General features: G+C 45.8%; 1 protein-coding gene across 4 annotated transcripts in view; it reads left to right on the forward strand.

Moving 5' to 3' along the window:
* SLC25A27 (solute carrier family 25 member 27) overlaps positions 1-23,699 on the forward strand; it is a 155,052-nt gene that overhangs the window by 87,624 nt on the left and 43,729 nt on the right. For all 4 annotated transcript variants that reach the window (XM_030198780.1, XM_030198777.1, XM_030198781.1 and 1 more), the window contains exon 4: positions 13,276-13,398. In XM_030198780.1, coding sequence (XP_030054640.1) covers positions 13,276-13,398 — 123 coding nt within the window. The remainder of the gene's footprint in view (positions 1-13,275; positions 13,399-23,699) is intronic.

Here is a 23,699-nt window from a genome sequence, read left to right on the forward strand (position 1 = left end):
CTGGTCATAGGCAGGGGCGACTTCACAGAGCCTTTCGCTCACAAGGGCCCTGCGACCAGTCACATCCAGGCCATTGCGTTGGGATCGGTCAAACCCCGCCGCAATTTCTGCCATCTGACTCTGCACATATCTTCTACCAGGTTCCCCAGCCGGCCACCTCACCCCAATCCCGCCACAGTGTATGCGCTCTCTCTTCTGCCAGCCAGGCTCCCTGCATGGCACAGTCAGTTGACGGTCCTGACGCCCGCCTGGTCTGCTGACGCCAGAACCTCTGTTTGCCGTGGCCCACCCCCTTCTGATGTAACTTCCTTCTCCCTCAAGAGTGGGCCACGGCAGAGAAATTCCAGCCAGGCGGCGTCACTTCAGCAAAACATGATATGATAGAGGTTTATAAAATAATGAGTGGAGTGGAACGGGTAGACGTGAAGCGTCTGTTTACGCTTTCCAAACATACTAGGACTAGGGGGCATGCGATGAATCCACAAAGTAGTAAATTTAAAACGAATCAGAGAAAATGTTTCTTCACTCAACATGTAATTAAACTCTGGAATTCGTTGCCAGAGAATGTGGTAAAGGCGGTTAGCTTAGCAGAGTTTAAAAAAGGTTTGGACGACTTCCTAAAGGAAAAGTCCATAGACCGTTATTAAATTGGACTTGGGGGGAGATCACGTGATGTGCTGAGGAGAGTGGACGGGTTGTGCTGTCTCTCCCAGGCCCCGCTCCCCCACCCGACCGAGCAAAGGAAAAATAAGCTAACAACACCCAGGAAAGTGAGCTAGCTGGCGCAACCAAGTGTATAGAATCGTTTGTCACAAGGTCAGGAGTGACCATGCCGGGGAAAATGGGCAAGAAAAATACAGAGAACGCGTGGAGCCGGCGAATCTAAGATGGCGGCGAGCCCTGTACCATCTCCGCCCACGTCCAGCTTCTCAACCCAGCAGTTGGAACAGCTCACGAGGGCGGTGAAAGTAGCAATGGAGCCTCAACTGGCGCAACTATCAGATCAATTGACTGTGCTGGAAAATCACATGGAGGAGACTACTAAATGAACGGGGGAGCTAGAAGTAAGAGTATCAGCGATTGAGGATGGAGAAGAAGATAGAGCAACCCAACTAAAGGAGTTACAAGAAAAAATTAAACTACAAGAATAACAAATTGACGAACTAGAAAATTGATCACGACGAGATAACTTACAAATCGTGGGATTACCAGAATCCATCCCTGATGCGTCGCTCCCCACTCTGTTGGAAAAATGGCTAAAAATGGAATTCGCCCTGTCGGATTCCATCGAGCCGCTCTGCCTGGAAAGGGCGCACAGGGTGGGCCAAGGAACCCAACCAAACAAGATTAGTTATACTAACCACTAGGCCAGTCTGCCACTCCTCCACTCCACTTCCTTGAAATTTGGCTGTCCCTGTAGGGGGGCAGTTCAGGATGTCCAAAATGTTTGAAAGAAGGACGTCCACGCCTTCGTTATGCCTCTGCTGACAAACACATACCTCCCCCGCCCAGGGACCTACATATTGCCCCCCCCCCCCCCCAGTGGTCTGGCAATCCAGAGGTGGCTGGTTCAAATCCCACTGCTGCTACTTGTGATCCACAATCCAAATAAATAAAGAGGATGTTGGAAGCATTTTGGACGTTCTCAACTGCCGTTGCAGGGAAGGACGTCTTCAACTGCCGTCGCAGGGACAGAGGCATAGTGAAGGATATACTCTTTAAAAAAAAAAAGTTTGTAAAGTTGTTTTTTTCCAGGTGGGAGGTGGTTAATCACCACTGGGGAAGTCAGGGGAGGTCATCCTCGATTCCTTCCGGTGGTCATCTGGGCAGTTGGGGCACTTTTTGGGGTCTTGTTTGTGAGAAAAAAGGGTCCACAAAAAGCGGCCCAAATTCTCGCTTCTGGCGCCCTTATTTTTTCGATTATCGGCCGAGGGCGCCCATGTCTCCTCAGCCGATAAACACGCCCCAGTCCCGCCTTCACCACGCCTCCGACATGCCCCCATCAACTTTGTCCGTTCCCGCGACAGATTGCAGTTGGAGACGCTCAAAATGGGATTTCAATTATACCGATTTGGGCGCCCACGGGAGAAATACAAACTGTATTTCCATCATTCATAATGTATTGTAAGCCACACTGAGCCCGCAAAAAGGTGGGAAAATGTGGGATACAAATGCAATAAATAAATAAATAAATAAAATCTCCCGATTTGGGTCGAAATACGGGCGTCTTTCTCTTTCTAAAATGAGCTGGCTAGGCTCCCAATACGAACATTGCAGATATCAGCAGAATATGGAGGTCTAGGCCTATTGAACATTCGTCAGCTAACAGTGGCAAGCGGAATGCGACATATCACGGATTGGTATAGAGAGAAAGACTTCTTCTCAGCCACGTCTCGAGTTGAACATGACAGAGCGGGTGCACTTTAGTTGTCTATTGCACACTGGAGGTGGAGATATACCACCTATATTGAGAACTGCTTCCATACTACCAACAGCTAAAGCCGTGTGGCGCTGGATGTGCAAACACCACAAGTTTTCAGTGAAGACTACTCCGTTCCTGGCGATATGCAATAATCCGGCGTTCCCTCCGGGGACCCTATATAAGACCTTTCAAAGATGGAAAGACCAGGGAATCATCTACTTAATACACGTCTTGACAGCAGAGGGGAAAATACGACCCTTTGACCAGCTACAAAAAGAATATGGAATACAAGAGAGAGACCGCTTCTATTATCACCAATTGCAGCAATATATAGCAAGACTCCCAAGAGAGGATCTGACGGAAGACGTACAGGAGGAACTGTCCTCAGCATACTCCTTGGATGCGCAACAGAAAGTTTCATTGTCTGCCCACCATAAGCACATCAGAGACTCGGCCACTGAATTGAACTACGCTAGATATGCCAAGATGTGGACAGAAGATCTGGGACTCCTGATATCCAGTGACCTATTCCAAACCCATATACTAACAATGAGGAAAACCACAATGTTCCTCACATACTGGGAGATCCAATACAAGTTCACATTACGAATGTATATACCCCCGAGGAGAGCCTTTTATATGGGCGCCTCATCAGAGGGAGCATGTGGATGATGTGGCGAACAGGGGGCGTCTCTGGGCCATATGTTTTGGCGCTGCCCAGCAATAGTGGGTTTTTGGAATTCCTTGCTAACTATGGTGTCCCAAATGTGGAAAACGGGGGCCACTACGAGGCATGGTTACTGTTTGCACAACCCACATTGAGCAGCCCCCGCCCAGTAGGCTACCGAGACTTTGTGATGAGATCTATAATCATAGCCAAGAAAGTGATCTTGGTGCAATGGCTGTCAAAAAAAGCCCCAACGATCCAACAGTGGAGGAGTCAAATGATACAACTGATGCGGATGGAGTGATTAGAGATATCTTCAGCGACACTGACAAGAGAGAGATCATTCGAAAACAGATGGGCCCCTTTTTGGAGAACGTTAACACCAGCAGCGCGCAGTAGACTGCTTAATATGTAAAAGGACTAGACATTTAGGAGATGTGTGATAAAGTAAAGAATGCTCTTCTGGGTCGGGGGGAGGGGAGTAGAAGGGTAGTTAATCAATGTTAAAAAGAAAAAACTTGTTTGTTGAAATGTAAATATTATGCTTATGGAGAGATGTGGGTTTTCAGCAATAAAGATGATTTAACCATAAATAGGACTTGGGGAAAATCCACTATTTCTGGGATAAGCAGTATAAAATGTTTTGTTTTGGGGGGGAGGATCTTGCCAGGTATTTGTGACCTGGATTGGCCACTGTTGGAAACAGGATGCTGGGCTCGATAGACGTTTGGTCTGTCCCAGTATGGGAATACTTATGTACTTATGCCCACCTGGGCAGCAGTGACCATCAAACGGTTTGGTTTGATATAACAGCTAAAGTGGAGAGCGGCCACTCAAAACTCAAAGTCCTGGATTTCAAGCGTGCTGACTTTAGTAAAATGGGGGAATACCTGAGGAAGGAGATGATGGGCTGGGAGGAAGTACAAGAAGTGGAAGGACAGTGGTCCAGGCTGAAAGAACCTATAAATAGGGCCACAAACCTTTATGTAAGGAAAGTAAATAAAAGCAAGAGAAAAAGGAAACCGATATGGTTTTCCAAGCAAGTGGTTGAGAAAATAAAGGTTAAAGAGTTGGCGTTCCAGAAATACAGAAAAACTTAAGAAAAGGAACACATGGAGGAATACCGGATGAAACTGAAAGAAGCCAAGAGAGAGATACGACTGGCAAAAGCGGAAGAACAAATGGCTAGAAATGTAAGGAGGGGTGACAAAAATTTCTTCAGGTATATTAGTGAAAGGAGAATGACTAAAAAGGGAATTGTGAGACTAAAAGATACTGCGAACCGCTATGTGGAAAATGATGAAGAAAAAGCAAATTTGCTAAATAGATACTTTTGTTCTGTTTTCACAGAAGAAAATCCTGGAGAAGGACCGCGATGGACTGGAAATAGTACAAATGAGAATGAAGTGGATAGAGCACTGTTCACGGAAGAAAGTGTGTATCAACAATTTGAAAAGCTAAAGGTGGACAAAGCCATGGGACCAGACGGGATCCACCCCAGGATCCACCTGATCTCATTCACACTTCATCACCCTCCCCCTCAGTCCCGCCCAACACTAACCACTACTTCCAGGAATGTCCAGGCTGTTGACCCCCCCACCTTATCCGCTACTATCTCTGATCTCCTCCCGTCCATCACGTCCTCCGAGTCTGTCGACAAGGCTGTTTCCAACTACAATGCCACTCTCTCCTCCGCCCTAGACACCCTTGCACCATCTGTTTCCCGTCCCACAAGGCGCACTAATCCCCAGCCCTGGCTTAACCCCTGCACCCGTTACCTTCGCTCCTGCTCCCAATCGGCTGAACGCCTATGGAGGAAATCTCGCACCCATGCTGACTTCATTCACTACAAATTCATGCTATCCTCCTTCCAGTCCTCCCTATTCCTCGCCAAACAGGATTACTACACTCATTTGACTAATTCCCTCAGCTCTAACCCTCGTCGTCTCTTTGCCACCCTCAACTCCCTCCTCAAAGTGCCTTCCGCTCCCACCCACCCCTCAATCTCTCCTCAATCACTGGCTGACTACTTCCGCGACAAGGTCCAGAAGATCAACCTCGAATTCACCACTAAACCTTCTCCTCCTCTTCATCCTATCACCCACCCCCTCATCCAATCAACCCAGGCCTCCTTCTCCTCTTTTCCTGATATCACCGAAGAGGAAACCGCCCATCTTCTCTCCTCCTCGAAATGCACCACCTGTTCCTCAGACCCCATCCCCACCAACTTACTTATCACCATCTCTCCTACTATCACCCCCCCCCATCTGTCATATCCTCAACCTCTCTCTCTCCACCGCAACTGTCCCTGACACCTTCAAGCATGCTGTTGTCACACCTCTCCTCAAAAAACCTTCACTTGAACCTACCTGTCCCTCCAACTACCGCCCCATCTCCCTCCTACCCTTCCTCTCCAAAATACTTGAACGCGCGCCGTTCACAGCCATTGCATTGATTTTCTCGCCTCTCATACCATCCTCGATCCGCTTCAATCTGGCTTTCGCCCACTTCACTCGACAGAAACGGCACTATCCAAAGTCTGTAATGACCTGTTCCTTGCTAAATCCAAAGGTCATTACTCCATCATCATTCTCGACCTATCCGCCGCTTTTGACACTGTCAATCACAACTTACTTCTTGACACACTATCCTCTTTTGGGTTCCAGGGCTCTGTCCTCTCCTGATTCTCCTCTTATCTCTCCCATCGTACCTTCAGAGTACACTCTCATAGTTCTTCCTCCACCCCTATCCCGCTCTCTGTTGGAGTCCCTCAGGGTTCCATCCTTGGACCCCTTCTTTTCTCTATCTACATCTCTTCCCTGGGCTCCCTGATCTCGTCTCATGGCTTCCAGTATCATCTCTATGCTGACGACACCCAGTTTTATCTCTCCACACCTAACATCACTGCAGACACCCAGGCCAAAGTATCGGCCTGCTTATCCGACATTGCTGCCTGGATGTCCAACCGCCACCTGAAACTGAACATGGCCAAGACCGAACTCCTTGTCTTCCCACCCAAACCCACTTCTCCTCTACCTCCACTCTCTATTTCGGTTGATAACACCCTCATCGTCCCCATCTCTTCTGCCCGCAACCTCGGTGTCATCTTCGACTCACTCTCCTTCTCTGCGCATATCCAGCAGATAGCCAAGACCTGTCGCTTCTTCCTCTATAACATTAGCAAAATCCGCCCTTTCCTCTCTGAGCACACCACCCGAACTCTCATCCACTCTCTCGTTACCTCTCGCCTTGACTACTGCAACCTATTCCTCACTGGTCTCCCACTTAGCCACCTATCCCCCCTTCAGTCCGTTCAGAACTATGCTGCACGTCTTATCTTCCGCCTGAACCGATACACTCATATCACCCCTCTCCTCAAGTCACTTCATTGGCTTCCGATCGGTTACCGCATTCAATTCAAGCTTCTGCTACTAACCTACAAATGTACTTGATCTGCAGCCCCTCCTTACCTCTCAACCCTCATCTCCCCTTACGTTCCTACCCGTAACCTCCGCTCTCAAGACAAATCCCTCCTTTCAGTACCCTTCTCCACCACCGCCAACTCCAGGCTCCGCCCTTTCTGCCTCGCCTCACCCCACGCATGGAACAAACTCCCCGAGCCCATACGCCAGGCCCCCTCCCTGCCCATCTTCACATCTCTGCTTAAAGCCCACCTCTTCAAGGTCGCCTTCGGCACCTAACCTCTACACCTCTACCCAAGAAATCTAGACTGCCCCAACTTGACATTTCGTTCTTTAGATTGTAAGCTCCTTTGAGCAGGGACCGTCCTTTTTTTTGTTTATTTTGTACAGCGCTCTAGAAATGTTAAGTAGTAGTAGTAGATATTGAGGGAGCTCAGAGAGGTTTTGGCGGGTCCTCTTAAAGATTTGCTTAATATATCCTTGCAGACGGGAAAGATTCTGAGGGATTGGAGAACGGCAGAGGTGGTCCCTCTTCACAAAAGTGGTGATAGGGAAGAAGCTGGAAACTACAGGCCGGTAAGCCTCACTTCGGTTATTGGAAAAGTAATGGAAGTGATGCTGAAGGAAAGGATAATGAATTTCCTGGAAGCCAATAAGTTGCAAGATCCGAGACAACATGGTTTTACCAAAGGGAAATCGTGCCAAACAAATCTCATTGAGTTCTTTGATTGGGTGACAGGAGAATTGAATCAGGGACAAGCTATGGACGTAATCTACTTAGATTTCAGCAAAGCTTTTGACACGGTTCCCCACAGGAGGCTCTTAAATAAACTGGATGGGCTGAAGATAGGACCTGAAGTGGTGAACTGGATTAGGAACTGGTTGACGGACAGACGCCAGAGGGTGGTGGTGAATGGAATTCGCTCGGAGGAGGGAAAGTTGAGTAGTGGAGTGCCTCAGGGATTGGTGCTGGGGCCAAGTCTGTTCAATATATTTGTGAGTGACATTGCCAAAGGGTTAGAAGGTAAAGTTTGCCTATTTGCGGATGATACTAAGATCTGTAACAGAGTAGACACCCGGGAGGGAGTGGGAAACATGAAAAAGGATCTGAGGAAGCTAGAAGAATGGTATAAGGTTTGGCAATTAAAATTCAATGTGAAGAAATGCAAAGTGATGCACTTAGGGAATAGAAATCCACGGGAGACGTATGTGTTAGGCAGGGAGAGTCTGATAGGTACGGGCGGAGAGAGGGATCTTGGGGTGATAGTATCGGAGGATTTGAAGGCAACGAAACAGTGTGACAAGGCGGTGGCCATAGCTAGAAGGTTGTTAGGCTGTATAGAGAGAGGTGTGACCAGCAGAAGAAAGGGGGTGTTGATGCCCTTGTATAAGTTGTTGGTGAGGCCCCACCTGGAGTATTGTGTTCAGTTTTGGAGGCTGTATCTTGTTAAGGATGTAAAAAGAATTGAAGCGGTGCAAAGAAATGCTACGAGAATGGTATGGGATTTGCGTTACAAGACGTATGACGAGAGACTTGTTGAACTAAACATGTGTACTCTGGAGGAAAGGAGAAACAGGGGTGATATGATACAGACGTTCAAATATTTGAAAGGTATTAATCCGCAAACGAACCTTTTCCGGAGATGGGAAGATGGTAGAACGAGAGGACATGAAATGAAATTAAAGGGGGGCAGACTCAAGAAAAATGTCAGGAAGTATTTTTTCACGGAGGTGGTGGAAATGAAAACGGTAAAGGAATTCAAACATGCGTGGGATAAGCATAAAGGAATCCTGTGCCGAAGGAATGGATCCTCAGGAGCTTAGTCAAGATCGAGAGGCGGGGCTGGTGGTTGGGAGGCAGGGATAGTGCTGGGCAGACTTATACGGTCTGTGCCAGAGCCGGTGGTGGGAAGCGGGACTGGTGGTTGGGAGGCGGGGATAGTGCTGGGCAGACTTGTACGGTCTGTGCCAGAGCCGGTGGTTGGGAGGCGGGGATAGTGCTGGGCAGACTTGTACGGTCTGTGCCAGAGCCGGTGGTTGGGAGGCAGGGCTGGTGGTTGGGAGGCGAGGATAGTGCTGGGCAGACTTATACGGTCTGTGCCAGAGCCGGTGGTTGGGAGGCAGGGCTGGTGGTTGGGAGGCGAGGATAGTGCTGGGCAGACTTATACGGTCTGTGCCAGAGCCGGTGGTTGGGAGGCGGGGATGGTGCTGGGCAGACTTATACGGTCTGTGCCCTGAAGAGCACAGGTACAAATCAAAGTAGGGTATACACAAAAAGTAGCAAATATGAATTATCTTGTTTGGGCAGACTGGATGGACCGTGCAGGTCTTTTTCTGCCGTCATCTACTATGTTACTTATGAGTAAGTACTAACTTGGGGGGGGGGGGAGGGAAGTTGAAGAGCAGAGCATATAATCAAAGCCTCAATGTTAATTAATAAGTATCATCCACAAGAAGCGATTTTATTTATTTGTTTGTTTTTACAATACTGGTTATGCAAATGTCTTTATTTGAAATTTAATAAATAATTTATTTTTTAAAAATCTTATCAATGGTGGCAGTGCTAGGGTGGGGGGCCCTGCCAAACCGATCTACACAGGGCCCTGCACTTGCTAAGGCAGGCCCTATTAAGTAGCATAGATTATTGGCACTTTTTGGGACTCTACCAGGTACTTGTGACCTGGGCTGGCCATTTTGTGAACATGGGCCCTTGGTCTAACATAGTAGGGCAACCCTTATGTTCTTTTATTCTCATTTTCCTTTGTTACTAGTTAGGGGGGGTTTTTTTCATCATTTTTAGTTACTCTTTTTGTGACATTCCTGACTTTAGCCTCAATTAATCATTCCAGATGGCAAGATATTTAAAATATTTAACTGCTTGTTAGCTCTTGTACCAACCTTTCAAAATTTGTACAGAGGATTATCTTTTTCTAAAAAGTGGTAGCTGTGTTCCCTTTAATGAGCAAGCGTTCAGAAAGATCTTACCCCTTTCCCCAGAAACAGCAAGCATCTATATTAGAAAACAGGAAGTAAGATTAAAAAAAAAGTGTAAAATCTCAATAAGCAATTTGAACCTCCTTTCTCCTTGTGCATGCAGGGAGGCTGAAATAAGGATGCAGAAGTTTATTTAATAGAACGCAAGAATCCAATTAGTTAATGGGAATCATCAATGTAGTGGCTTTCCATTTGGACATAGGGCTTGGCTTTTCTCTCTTGGCTGCAGGCCGGTAGACGTGGAAGAAAAGATAAAACTGATATTTACAGTAAATTTGCTCTCTAAAGATTAGGGATCAAAATGTCTATTTGCTGTTCCGAGCATTACAACCTTTGCGTTGGCAGAAGCTTGTGGATTGTTAGGTCTTGCCAAAGAAAAGCATTTATTTGCCAAATTATACTTTCAGGACTGTGAGAGAGAGAATGGGTGAAGGCATGGGGGGGCACTTGTGAGAGAATGGGTGAAAGTATGAGAGGCCACATGAGACAGAGACAATGAGTGAAGGCACGGAGGGCCACATGAGAGAGCTAGGGAATAGGTGAAGGTGTAGGGGGCCACATGAGAGAGAATGGGTGAAGGCATGGGGGAGCCACATGAGAGAGAGAGAATGGGTGAAGGCATGGGGGAGCCACATGAGAGAGAGAGAATGGGTGAAGGCACGGGGAGGGCACATATGAAGGAGGGAGAGAATGGGCTCAGGCCCCCTCCAAAGCTGCAGTGCCTATTCAATGGATTGTGGGGTAGCTAAAGCCCTGCCAGCCAAAGAAATCACATTGCCTGAGTCATCCCCTTCCTCCTCGTACTGCCTCAGGAGCGAGGAAGTCAGCGGGGTGCCTCCAGCCACCAATGCTTGCACTTCCTGAGCATGCTCGTGGATCCTGGCATCGGCAGCTGGAGGCACCCCACTGATTTCCTTGCTCCTGAGGCAGCACAGGGAGGAAGGCGATCACTTTGACAGTGGTTTTCTTCAACTGGTGGGGCTTTGGCATCTCCACCAGCAAAGGTATGATATCTAATATGGGGAGGGAGAGGAAATGTGTGACCCCCGCCCCCCCCCCCCCCCCCCCCCATGGCATGCTGGCGATGTCCCACCTTGAATCGTGCAATTAAAAATTTTAATCAAAATGCAGCCCTAGTATATACTTGGATGCTAATCATATACACACATACCTTGTAGAATGCCCCCCCCCCCCCACCACCACCAAAAAAAAGGACTTTAGTTTTGTGTTACCAATAGCTAAAAAATGTTGCAAATGTGCTTAGAACTTGGAACAGTTAATTTTACTGTATAACTTATGTAAACTAACTTCCATTCTATCAAGTGGATGGGAGGAATCATATGATTGTGCTTTCAACAAAAAGCTTCTGAATAAAAGTGATAAAGAATGTAGTCTTTTTTTTTTTTTCCTTAGAATCCCAAATGTACATTCTCAAGCGTTAGTGAAGATGTATGCTGCTGATACTAGTTTCAGTGTATACAGAGTGAAGTAGGCCAGTCTTGATTCCTGGTAATAGTCTTTTGTTAGTGCAGTTTATTTATTTATTGAAATTTATTAACTGCCATTTTGAAGAGGTTTACCCAAGGCGGTGGTATACAGCAGCTACTGTTTAACATAAAACTTACAATTTTGTTAACAGCATAACAAAACAGTTTGTATGTGCTGTAAAGATCATGAAGGCCAATGTGAAGATGGTGCAGCTCCCACCTCAGGCTCCCAGGTCCCTCTTTCACTCAGGGTGAGCTGGTTCTCAGTATGCAGATTTTATGCAAATTAAGATCATACCCCTTTCTACTCGGGGTGACCTGGTTCTCAAAAAGGCAAACAGAGTCAGGTCTTATCAACAGGATCTTTTTCCATACAAATCTTTATTCCTGCCCCTGGGGCACACTTCTTCCAGCTTAAGACGCTTTTACATACTCAGTGCAATCTTCTATTTTAAACCTTTCTTCTTGCACAGTTCAATGTCCATAAATTTCTTCCCCCTGAGCCTTCTCCCACAGGCATTTGGCTCAGTACTAGCTCAGTCCCGGACACCCAGTCCCTCCTTGTAGCCCCCAGCTCTAGACACACAGTCTTTTCTCATCTGGGACACACCCAGTACCTCTTGGAACACATAGTTCTTATTCTGGGACACACAGTAACTCTTCACTGTTCTAGACACAGTCTTTCCATCTGGGACACACACAGTACCTCTTCACTGTTCTAGACACAGTCTTTTCATCTGGGACACACAGTACCTCTTTGAACACATAGTTCTTAACCTGGCACTCTAGGGCCTTCTTACCCCAGCCAGCTTCCTTGCCTTGCACACAGTTCACCACCAGTCAAAAGGGCTCAGCCAGTACTTCACATGGGGACCTCCTGCCTCAGCTACCAGCTCTCTTCTTCCCACTGCTAGCTCTCCTCCTCCCCCTCACCACTCAGGTGGGGTATTAAGTGTTTAATGGCCAAACAGGGCCCAGCCCATAACCGGCTGCACCTGTTTCCACCTCCAAGACTCTCCCCGGTCCTAGCGACCTCCAGCTATACCTCCCCATTCTGGCTCCCTTCAGCAACTCACCAGCCCTACTCCCTGGACATTTTAGGGGGAACAGCGCCCTCTAGGGGCCTAACCAGGGTAGGACAGCCTCTTCCTTCTCACAGTGCAGAGTCAGGACAATAGGAGGACTTTCTAGCTGGAGATGCTAGCCTTGGTAGCTTGTTCTTGTTAACACGTGATCTTCAGCACAGTTTTCTCAGTGTTGCTAATGGTTTGGACAATATTGAGGCACCACGGTTACTGTTTCTTTATTTTTTTCTTTAAACACCAGTCATGGCAGTCAAATACTACTACTACTACTACTTATCATTTCTGCAGCGCTGTACACCATACACAAAAAAGACAGTCCCTGCTCAAAGAGCTTACAATCTAGATAATATCTGGATATTGAGCACCAGTATCTGAGTAGCAGCACTGAATACCCAGCTAATGTAGTCTATGCCGGAACTTATCCCTATAGCAGGGATATTCCATCTGCTACTTGAATAACTTAGGACAGCGTTTTAGCGGGATAATGTCTGGGTGCTCTATAAGGATATCTGGATAATGCCTCTGAATATCATGGTCAGCATCACTTAAGCAAGCTAGCAAGTGCTGCTACCCAGATTAATGCTTTTAAATATTGATGCAATTGTGTATTATTCTTTATACCACCCATATGTTTTCTTTTCAAAGTATACTATTGCATATGATAAAATCTTGTTGCCCTTTGTTAATCAGACAGTGTGAATATGTATTGTCTCATAGACACAGCATGCACAAAAAGTAATAGACGAAGATCAGGTGTCTCAAACTCACTTTCTTGGGGGACACAAACCAATCGGATTTTCAGGATATCCGTGATGAATAAGTAGACGAGAGATCTGTGTTCCCACTGCCTCCGTTGTATACAAAGCGTGAAAACCCAACTGGTTTATGGCTCTGAAGAGCCAAAATTAGAGAATTCTGCCTTAGATCTTTACCATGAAAAGACTTATTTTGGCAGTGTACTAAATGAAAAGAAGTTTGACATGTCCACAAATGAAAATGAAAATGGAGATGGGGGGGGGGGGGGGGGGGGGTTGTTTTCTATTCATTAAATATGAAACAAGTGATGGCCACCTGAATCTCTTAAAATCAGTCTCACAAAATTGTTTCCGTGATATAGGGGTCCTTCTCAAACTTTATCTTTTGCTTTTGTACATATTTTCAAGATTTCTTTCTTTCTTTTACTTTAATGTTTTTTTAGGAAATCCATAGTAGGAGGGATGGTAGCTGGTGCCATTGGCCAATTTTTTGCCAGTCCAACAGATCTAGTGAAGGTTCAGATGCAAATGGAAGGAAGGAGAAGACTGGAAGGGAAACCACCACGGTGAGTTCTGTGATAAACTGAGAACTAACTCTAATTTTAAAAATAGTTTTTCAAAACGCAGGGATGAGTACAGTCTTTTAGGAATGACTAGTGTGATGCAAGTTTCTTCGTGTCCTGGAGTCATCTGCTAACAGCACAAGTGTGTTTATCTTCCTGCCAGTAGATGATGTGGAAGAACAAAAGTTGTACCTTTTGTAGGACCATCAAAGACACATTTCCTTCTCTCATGTTATCTATCTTCTCCGTTCATCCCTTCTTCACAGCATCTTACCACCACCTGTGGCATCTCAGCCCTTTTCTAACTGTGATACTTCCTGGGAGGTAATCACTGCACAGCAGGAGGGGGCAGGGCTCTGCTTAGAGAAACACAGACTACTTTGAAGCATTCCATGTGCTGGACTTGAACCATAATACCGCTTAGTGTTCTGTTATTTCTCAACTCTCTGGCTACAGATTTAGCTACCTGATATATCTATTCTCTGGACGTTATTGCTTATTGCTTAATTAATTTGTCCTGTGAATCTGTATTGTGGTGTTCTTCTCTGTCTTCTAACTCAGACCCCAAAAAAGACAAAAACAAAAAAAAACTTTATCTCCCTTTCTGCCTAGCTCTGATAGTAGTAAGCATAGGCTTTTCAAACTGTTTCTTGTCCTTCACCCTGCCAGGGCCGCTGAGGGGGGGGGGGGCAGGGGGGACAAAATTCCCAGGCCCGGCCCTCCAAGGGGGGCCCGGCGCCGCAGTCCCCTCCACCCGCCCCCCTCCATCCACCACCGGGCCGGGCCCCCCTGAATTCAAATCATAGCGCCTCACCTCGACCTCACTCCATGTGAAAGAAGTGCAGCAGCGGCAGTCTGCAGATCTCCTCCCTTCGGACCTTCCCTCCCTGTGTCCCGTCCTTGTCTGACGTAACTTGCGCGAGAGCGGGACACAGGGAAGGAAGGCCCGAAGGGAGGCAGTCTGCAGACTGCCGCTGCTGCGCTTCTTTCACACGGAGTGAGGTTGAGGTGAGGCGCTATGATTTGAATTCAGGGGGGCCCGGCCCGGAGGGGGGCGGGGACCTGGGGGCGGCCTTGCCCTGGGCCCGGCCCGGCCCAGTCTCTCGGCGGCCCTGGATGGGGCTCCTGAAGATAGACTAATAAGTCATCTGCAAAAGCTGCAATCTTAAACCGACTCTCCCTCATTTGTAATCCTACTATTTCTGGATTATCTTGTATTTCACATATCAGCGGATCCAGGGTGAGAACAAATAACAATGGTGATAACGGGCATCCCTGTCGCGTACCTCTCTGAACCTCAAATGACTTGGATAAAATATTTATTAGCTCAAACCCGAGCTTGCGGCTAGTTATATAAACCCTGAACCGCCTGTGCAAACTTACCCTCTATCCCATTTCTCCTCGAGACCCCTTGAAGGAATCCCGACACCACCCTAACAAATGCTTTTTCTGCGTCAGAACTAATGAGAAGCGAGTGGATTCCTCCAGCTGTTGCTCATTCTGTCGCCATCAGGATTCTTCGTACATTTTTTGAAATAGTCCTACTGCTAACAAATCCCGCCTGAGGCTGTGCGAGCAAGGTTGGAAGCACTGATGCAAGGTGTGTAGCCAGCACAGTTTAGCCTCAAAATTGAGAAGGGCAATGGGCCGTAAAATTCCGGACAGTCTGGAGTCCATCCAGGTTTCAGTAGAACTATTATCTGTACCATACGAAGGGATGTCAGCAACGTACTGTGCTCTATATGGGCATTGAAGGCCTTTGTCAAAACCAGTGTGATCTGTTCATGAAGCAGTTTGTAAAATTCTCCTCTAAACCCATCAGGGCCCGGCGTCTTGTTCAGTGAACTCCGGGTTGTTGCCCAATCCATTTCATCCACCTGGATTTTCTCATTGAGTCTTCCCAAGTGTGAAGTAGAGACTTGCGGTAGATCCAAATAGGATAAGTAAATATCACTATCCAAATGAGATGCCTCATCATCTGAGTATAGTTCAGGAAAGAAGGTGCAAGAAAAGGTTACTAAAGCCCTTGTCTGAGGTGCACGTCATCCCCCCTAGAATTTCTAAAAGCTAAAATCTTTGTGGGTTCCTTAGAATGCCTCACTAGTCTTGCCATCATCCTCCCACTTTTGTTCGCATGTTTGTATAAGCAGTATTTGTAGTATTCTAGGGAATTTTTTGTAGCTTGATGGATAAAGAAGTTTAAAGTCTGTTGAGCTTCTATTAGTAATTCCTTATTCTGAGAGGTGGGGTATTTTGCATATATTTTACGAAAGTGAGTGACTCTGTTCTCCAACCTTAACAACTCCTTATTATGAGCCTTTTTTTTTTGAAAGCTAGAATAGACTATTGTCTCCCCACGTAAAACTGCCTTTACAGCTTCCCATTATAGAGTTGGATCCTGGAGATGGGTGTAGTTGTCTCTTTCATAGAGCCTACATTTATCAACTGTATATCCCAAAAATTGAGAATCTCTATACAGTTTAGTAGGAAACTGCCATTGAAGGTTCTTCCTTGGGCTCACTGATGAGATTATCAGTGGGTCCTGTAATAGGACCTATTATGATATCGGATCACGCATGGGTAGAACTTGACATTAAGTTCTACCCTTGCATGATCCAATATCATAATAGGTCCTATTACAGATTATTCTATTTTAGCAAAGAGTTCTCTAGAAATGAGAAGGTAGTCTATTCTGGACATGGTGGAGTGGGCATGTGAGAGATGGGTAAAGTCCAGATCAGATGGATGTAAAGTTCTCCACCATGTCCAGCGTTCCACAGATTCGTGAGATGCCACCTATTTGACCCCTAGCATTACTACATCTGCCATGGGAAAAGTCCATGTCAACATCACTCACCTCATTAAAGTCACCCCCCATGATAATAGGATAGTCCTCATATTGATGAAGGTCTCTTAACAGAGTTGCATACAGTGACTTGTCCATAGTATTGGGAGCATAGATTGAACATAAAACACACTTTATGCGGTCCAAGGTCACCAAAGCAATAACATATCTTCCTCTTGGGCCTGCAGATACCTTATGGGTCACCACCTGAATTCCTTTTTTAATTAAACTAATTACCCCTGTCTTTTTATTCACTGCTGGGGCTTGAAATTATTCTCCAACCCACCATTTACAAAGTTTCCCATTTTCTTCTTTTCTCAGATGGGTTTCTTGTGAAAAGGCTATGGAGACCTCCCGTTTTATTTAAAGTGTGGAGAATGTTTTGTCTTTTAATTGGAGAGCTAACTCCCCCTACGTTCCATGTACTAACTTTTACCACCATTGAACCCTGAGGCACATTTAGAAAACTACATAGAATAACATACATATCCCTGAGGAGTGTCCCAGCCTCCACTCCCCATTCTTTCCAACCAAAAAAGTTAACATTTTCCAAATTCATTGTTGCCTCCAATTCACAAAACTTACAGAGCTGTATTTTCTCTTACAATCCCCCCATCCAATCCACACCCACCCATCTCCTTTCTTGTAAATCCGCCCCCTATCCCCAGCACACCCTCTACTATTCCCCCTCCCCTTCTGATATCAAAACCACCATATAGGTGTTCCTGTGTGAAGGTTGCCCCCCCCCCCATACACACACACTCACCCTGAAAGTAAGATATATAGTCCCCTTAGGAACAACAAATCCACAAGAGTCACAGTTATGCACATTTCAACAAACATGGGCCATTACCCAGTCTTTGAAATGTCCTTATTGGCCTGCAAAGAAGAAGGAAAAAGAAAAAAAAAAAGTCTCTAATAACATGTTTCTGGATCTTTGAAAATATTCTATTCCCCGTATGGGTCTCACAGTGGGAGCTGTGGAGCTCAGCAATTCCTTCAAAAACAATTATCACTTGCCAGGCAGGTGTTGTTAAATCCGACAGTTAGTCAACATCGCTCAGTATGCCCCACCACACAGTCCGTATATCCACATAGAGACATTTTAGATCCCAGTCCATTCTTGTTCACACTGTCGGCCCAAGAAACATCCCCTACATTGGAGTTCATATCAGAAAGTCCACCAGAGCAGGCTAATAGAAAGCGGGTCATATCAGTCACTCCGAAGATTCTGAAAACAAACGTTCCACATGTTTAGAAGCATCTGACACAATGTCAAATTGTTTTGTAACTCCGTTACGCATCAACTTTAGTCTTGCAGGATATGCTAAGTTGAATCATACCTTGTGCTGCACCAATTTTGTACAGAGCGGTGCAAACGCTTTCCTAGCCACTGACACCGTGGCCGAGTAATCTTGAAAACTCAAAACAGTATGCCCCTCATATTGAAGTTTATTTCCTTGGCGAATTGCAGATAGGATTTCTTGCTTGTGTAGATAGTTTAGCAGTTTAATATTAACTACCTTGGGTTTCTGAGGCCCAAACAATGAGCTCTTTCTATTTGTAAAGTTCCCACTGGTATTGCAAGACATAGGGATTCTGGTAGCCATGTATCTTAAAAGGGACGCAAGTCTTTGTCTTGAAGAGATTCTGGTATTCCCACAAAACGTAAGTTATTTCTCCACGATCGATTAAGTTTGTCAAGTTTTTCTTCCAGGTGTTTGAGCTTGGAATCAAGTTGGAGCTTTTCTTTATCTGTCACTTGTTTCTCGTCCTCCAGAGATCCAACATGATGTTGCAATTCTTGTATATCTTTAGTAATAGCAGTAAATCTCTGTTCCATCATATCCAATTTATCTATAATTACTTGTAATTGCTTCCCAATGGTTTGTTCCACCGCTGCACTAACCTCCGCTGTGATCTCAGCAGCCCACTCGGAGCTGGGGACAGCGAGAGTGGTGCACTCTTGTCGGCCATCTTGGGATCTCCTGGACGAACTTTGTCTCAATCCTTTTTCGTGGTTCTTGCTGCCATTAAGATTCACTTCCGGACCATTCAGGTCTTTATCTGCCGTCACTTACTATGTTACTTCCCACTAACATTAAACGATACAGGTATAAGAATGACTTGTCGGTGAATCACCTGAAGTTGAGAGCAAAGGAGGCTGATAAGTATCTGATAAGCCGTGGTGAGGCTGGAGCCCTCAAACCTCCATCCTCTCTACTGCATCTCCTCACTGGAAGTCCCAAAAACTTTATTTTTAAAAGTTCCCCATCTTCAGGCCTCTGCACATGCGTAGCCCGTAACATCACTGCTGTACATTGTTGATGACGTCACACCCATGTGTGGAAGGTCTAGTGAACTGGACCAAAGACAGTGGCAGAGCCGGGGCCCTTCCTGCAGCTGCCTCTCCCCTAGGAACGAGCCTCTACTGGCTCAGGGACTCCATGCTCACCCTGGATCATCAGCTCCTGTGTGACCCCCCGCCCAAGGGCACCGTCCGGAGCTACCCCCATGCCTGGGACTTCCTCCCCCTCCCCCCCCCACAAAAACCACAGGTTACACCTACAGCCTTTCAACTCCTCAGCTTCTTATCACCTGCTTCCTAAAGACTCTCTCAACCTCTCCACCAGTTCTGCACTGTTAAAACTAGTGTGCCAGATATGTCATGCTGAACAGAATAAAGTACTGCTGTCTTGGGAATTTAACCATCATAACGGTGAGCTACTGCACTGTACCAGTAGAGCTGTTAGGAGCAGTGGGGAAAGCACTGCTTTGGAAGGCAAATCACAGAGAAAAAAGGAGGTAATAAGTTGTGACGAGTGGGAAGTAGGCAAGCCACAGGGAAGGAAGGAAGGAGGTAGTAGAAAGCTATGGTGAGGGAAGGATAGATGCAGTCTTTTAGTTGTACACCTTGTGTCTCGTTGCAAAATCGTAGAGACTATTATTAAGAACAAAATTACAGAGCATATACATAAGCATGGATTAATGAGACAAAGCCAATATGGATTTAGTCAAGGGAAATTATGCCTCACCAATCTACTACATTTCTTTGAAGGGGTGAATAAGTATTTATTGACTCACTTGTATCCCACATTTTCCCAGCTTATGCGGGCTCAATGTGGTTAACAAAGTATGTGGATAAAAGTGAGCCGGTCGATACTGTGTATCTAGATTTTCAAAGGCATTTGACGAAGTACATCATGAAAGACTCCTGAGGAAATTAGAACGTCATGGAATAGGAAGCAGTGCTCTGTTGTGGATTAAAAACTGGTTAAAAGATAGTAAACAAAGAGTAGGGTTAATTGGTCAGTATTCTCAATGGAGAAAGGTAGATAGTGAGGTTCCCCAGGTGTCTGTTCTGGGACCACTGCTTTTTAAAATAGTTATAAATGATCTAGAGATGGACATAACTAGTGAGCTAATTAAATTTGCTGATGACACAAAGTTGTTAAATCAGGATTGTGAAAAATTGCAAGAGGACCTTACAAGACTTGGAGACTGGGCATCCAAATGGCAGACGACGTTTAATGTGAGCAAGTGCAAATTGATGCACATGAGAAAGAGGAACCCAAACCATAGTTTGGTGATGCAAGGTTCCACAATAGGAGTCGCCGCCCAGTATTGCCATACTGGGACAGACTGAAAGTCCATCAAGTCCAGTATCCTGTTTCCAACAGTGGCCAATCCAGGTCACAAGTACCTGGTAAGATCCCAAAACAGTACAATACATTTTATGCTGCTTATTCTATTTATTTATTTATTTTTTATTTATTTATTTATAGCATTTATACCCCGCTCTTTCCCGCTCAATAGCAGTGGATTTTCCCAAGTCCATTTTAATAATGGTCTGTGGACTTTTTCTTTAGGAAGCCATCCAAACCTTTTTTAAACCCCGCTGCTAACTGCTTTTACTATATTCTCTTGCAATGAATTCCAGAGTTTATTTACATGTTGAGTGAAGAAATATTTTCTCCAATTTGTTTTCAATTTGTTTTATATTTAAATCATGTTTATTAATTTGCCATCAAACAATTATACAGCAAGTTCCAATTTTCAAATTTAACATATCTATGTCTTATACATTCTATCTCCCCCCAACCCCTCCCTCCCACGCTACCTCTTCCCCGCCCTATCCCTTCCCTCTTCCACCCCACCACCACCCCCTCTCCCCTTCCCTCCCCTCATATTCAGGTAATGGCTGTTTATTTATACAAACAAACTTTTGAGAGTCAGTTAAGGAGCTTACTCCTCGCTGCTGGCTGCAACGTGTTCCAAAATCGCTCCCAAGTCCTCTGTAGGCGTCTCCCTCCTTCCAAGTCAAAGTCCCAGATGTCACATCTTTCCATCTTCAATAGCTCTATCATGTGTGTCCTCGAAAGTCCTACTGTCGATACCAGTGGATCTCTCCAGCAGAAGAGGATAGATTTCTTACCTGTCAGCACTGTCCTCTGCAGAAAATGCTTGAATCCTGGCAATGCTGGTTTTGTATGCTTGAATGCATCAAATAAAATCAATGGATGAAGTTCCACTTTGCGCCCCCAATATGTTCGGACCTCCTCCAATATCCGTGATCAGAACCACTTGATTCTCGGGCACATCCAAAACATGTGCCCAAGGTTGACTGGATCCTGTTTACACTTTGGGCACATCCCAGTGGCCCCGAATTCTGCTTTGTAGGCTCTCTCTGGTGAAATATACATGGGTAGCGCAAATTTGTATTGTAATTCCTAACAGCGTGTAAATGAAGACCCCTTCATTATCGACAGTAGAAAACCCTTGAACTCATTTTTTGTTATCTCCGTTCCTAGCTCAAGGGACCATGTCTGCGCCCGGTTTTTATAATTCAGTTCTGCCATAGAGTGTAGAAGGAATCTATGGTGATAACGTAATGGGACTGCATGTTGAGATCCCAGAGTGAGGGCATTGTTGCACATCTTCACACAAATGCTCCCATCCCAAAGCTGATATGTAATGTTGCAATTGGATGTGTGCAAAAGTATCTATTGCTGGCAGTGCATATTCTTTTTGCAGTTCTGCATAGGGCCATAGCCTCCCTTCTTCATCAACCAGTTGATACAAGTAGTTTATTCCCAGCTTTTTCAACTGTAGAAAAACTTGTGATGTTGATCCTGCTGGAAAATCTGGATTGTGGTACAGTGGCAGGAAAGGAGTTATTGCTGCTGAGAAATGATGTCTCTTACATAGCCATCTCCAAATTTCTCTAGCTGAAAGTACCAATGGGTTGCTCCTCAACCCCAAGTCCAGTTTCCTTTTTGTTGTGTGTATCTGCCAGCCCAGATACGCTGCAGGAGAGATCAGGGATTCCATCGGGGTCGCTGAGAAGTTTTGTTGTCTTGTTAGCCAGTTTCTAATGTGTCTCATAGCACAAGACACCGTTAGGTATCTAATGCTTAAAAGTCCCATTCCCCCATGCGCCCTCGGCTTCTGTAACACCTCTAATGGAAGTCTGGGCCGCCTGCCTCTCCAAAGAAATCTCTGGGTAATTTGTTTTAGTGCTCTCTCCTCTCTCTGTCTCAGAAACAACGGTAACATCTGAAACAAATATAGCCAGCGGGGAGCCACCATCATATTAAACAGTGCAATGTGCCCAGTTAGTGATAGAGGACAGGCCTCCCAGAGTTGCAAAGTGCGCTTGGTCTCAATCAATAGTGGAGCAACATTTATCTTGTATAACCTAGTCATATCAATTGGAATACTAACTCCCAGATATTTCAATTTGTCAGTCGCCCACTGTAGGGGGAACTGGCCACACCATTCTTCCTTTGTCTCTCCAGTCAGTGGTAGCGCGATGGATTTTGGCCGATTCATTTGAAATCCCAATAACCTGCCATAGCTTCCCAGTACTTGGAGAAGGCAGTCTAGTGAAGCCTGCAGATTATCTAACACCAATAAAAGATCATCCGCATATGCTAAAACCTTCATAGTGTGTTCACCTAGCCTTGCTCCTTGAATCGATTCTGTGGCCCGAATCACACACAGCAAAGGCTCCAAGGAGAGCAAAAACAGTAGCGGTGATAACGGGCACCCTTGCCTGGTCCCTCTTTCTATAGGAAACTCCCCCGTTCTTACCCCATTGACCAATAGACTAGCCCTCGGCTTCGCATATAAGGTCAGAATTGCCTGAAGGTACCAACCCTGTATTCCCACCCAACGCAGAGATTCAAACAAAAAAGACCAGATCACTCTGTCGAAGACCCGTTCTGCATCCATGCTCACTACAAGCCTCTGCGATTTTTCCACAGAATTCTGAATTATCGTTACCAGCAGTTTCCGTGTATTTAGCACTGACTGTCGTCCCTGAACAAACCCCACCTGATCTTCCTTAACCAGCTATGGCAGAAGGGGAGCCAGCCTGTCCGCCAACACTCGAGCGAACAACTTAATATCTGCGTTAATCAGTGATATTGGCCTAAATGAACCGGGTTGTAACAAATCTCTTCCTTGTTTTGGTATCAGGCTTATTAACGCTTCATTGGCAAAAGGGGAAAAACTCCCTCTTCTACAGCACTGTTATATAAGTCTAATAGCAGACCCAAGATCTGAACCTGCAATGCTTTATAAAAATCCCCCGAGAAGCCATCAGGTCCTGGTGCCGAGTTCACTTTTAGTGCTTTGATAGCGTGCTGGAGCTCTTTTGCTGTTAGTGGTCTATTCAGAGACTCCACTTGCTCCTTTAACAGTCTCGGCATACCCGAGTTTCTAAAATATGTCTGCGTTAATGCCTGTTCCCCCTTCTCTCCCTGTGCCCCCTCTTATAAAGTGGCAAAGTATTGCCTAAATGTGTCTGCAATTTTTTCCATATTAGTGGTAATTTCTCCCGTGCTTGCGTGTATTACTGATATAAAGTGAGATTTTCGTGTGCCTTTCACTAAACGGGCTAGCATTCCCCCTGCTTTATCTCCCCACTTGTGGAGTCTATATTTCCTATGTATGAGTGAGCATCTCTGCCTCTCATGAATTAGGCTGTTCAACGCCACTCTAGTCGCCGTCAGTGACTCATATCCCTCTGGCGTATGCGACTGTATGTATTTCCGCTTTGCTGCCCGAAGTTGTCGTTCCATCACTATGATTCCCTATGCTATTTGACGATTCCGTCTAGTAACAAATGCTATGATGTCCCCCCTTAGCACTGCTTTCGCTGTGGACCAAAAAAGACCAGGCTCCTCTAAATGTTGCTGATTATGCTCTAAGAACTCCGCCCACTTCTCCTGTAAATAACTGGTAAATTCTGGGGAAGAAGATAAATAAGCCGGGAAGCGCCATCCCCGTGATGTAGCTTCTAACACCCTTGAAAACTCTCCCTGCGAGATAAATATATAATCCAATCTCAACTGTGTATGATGGGCCCTTGATGTATGAGTATAGTCCCTCTCCGCAACCACCATGGATTTACCATCCCCATGGTTCTGCAAAAAGATTCCAAAATCGACGGGCC

Source organism: Microcaecilia unicolor, chromosome 3, assembly GCF_901765095.1.
Source record: "Microcaecilia unicolor chromosome 3, aMicUni1.1, whole genome shotgun sequence".
Classification (NCBI taxonomy): domain Eukaryota; kingdom Metazoa; phylum Chordata; class Amphibia; order Gymnophiona; family Siphonopidae; genus Microcaecilia; species Microcaecilia unicolor.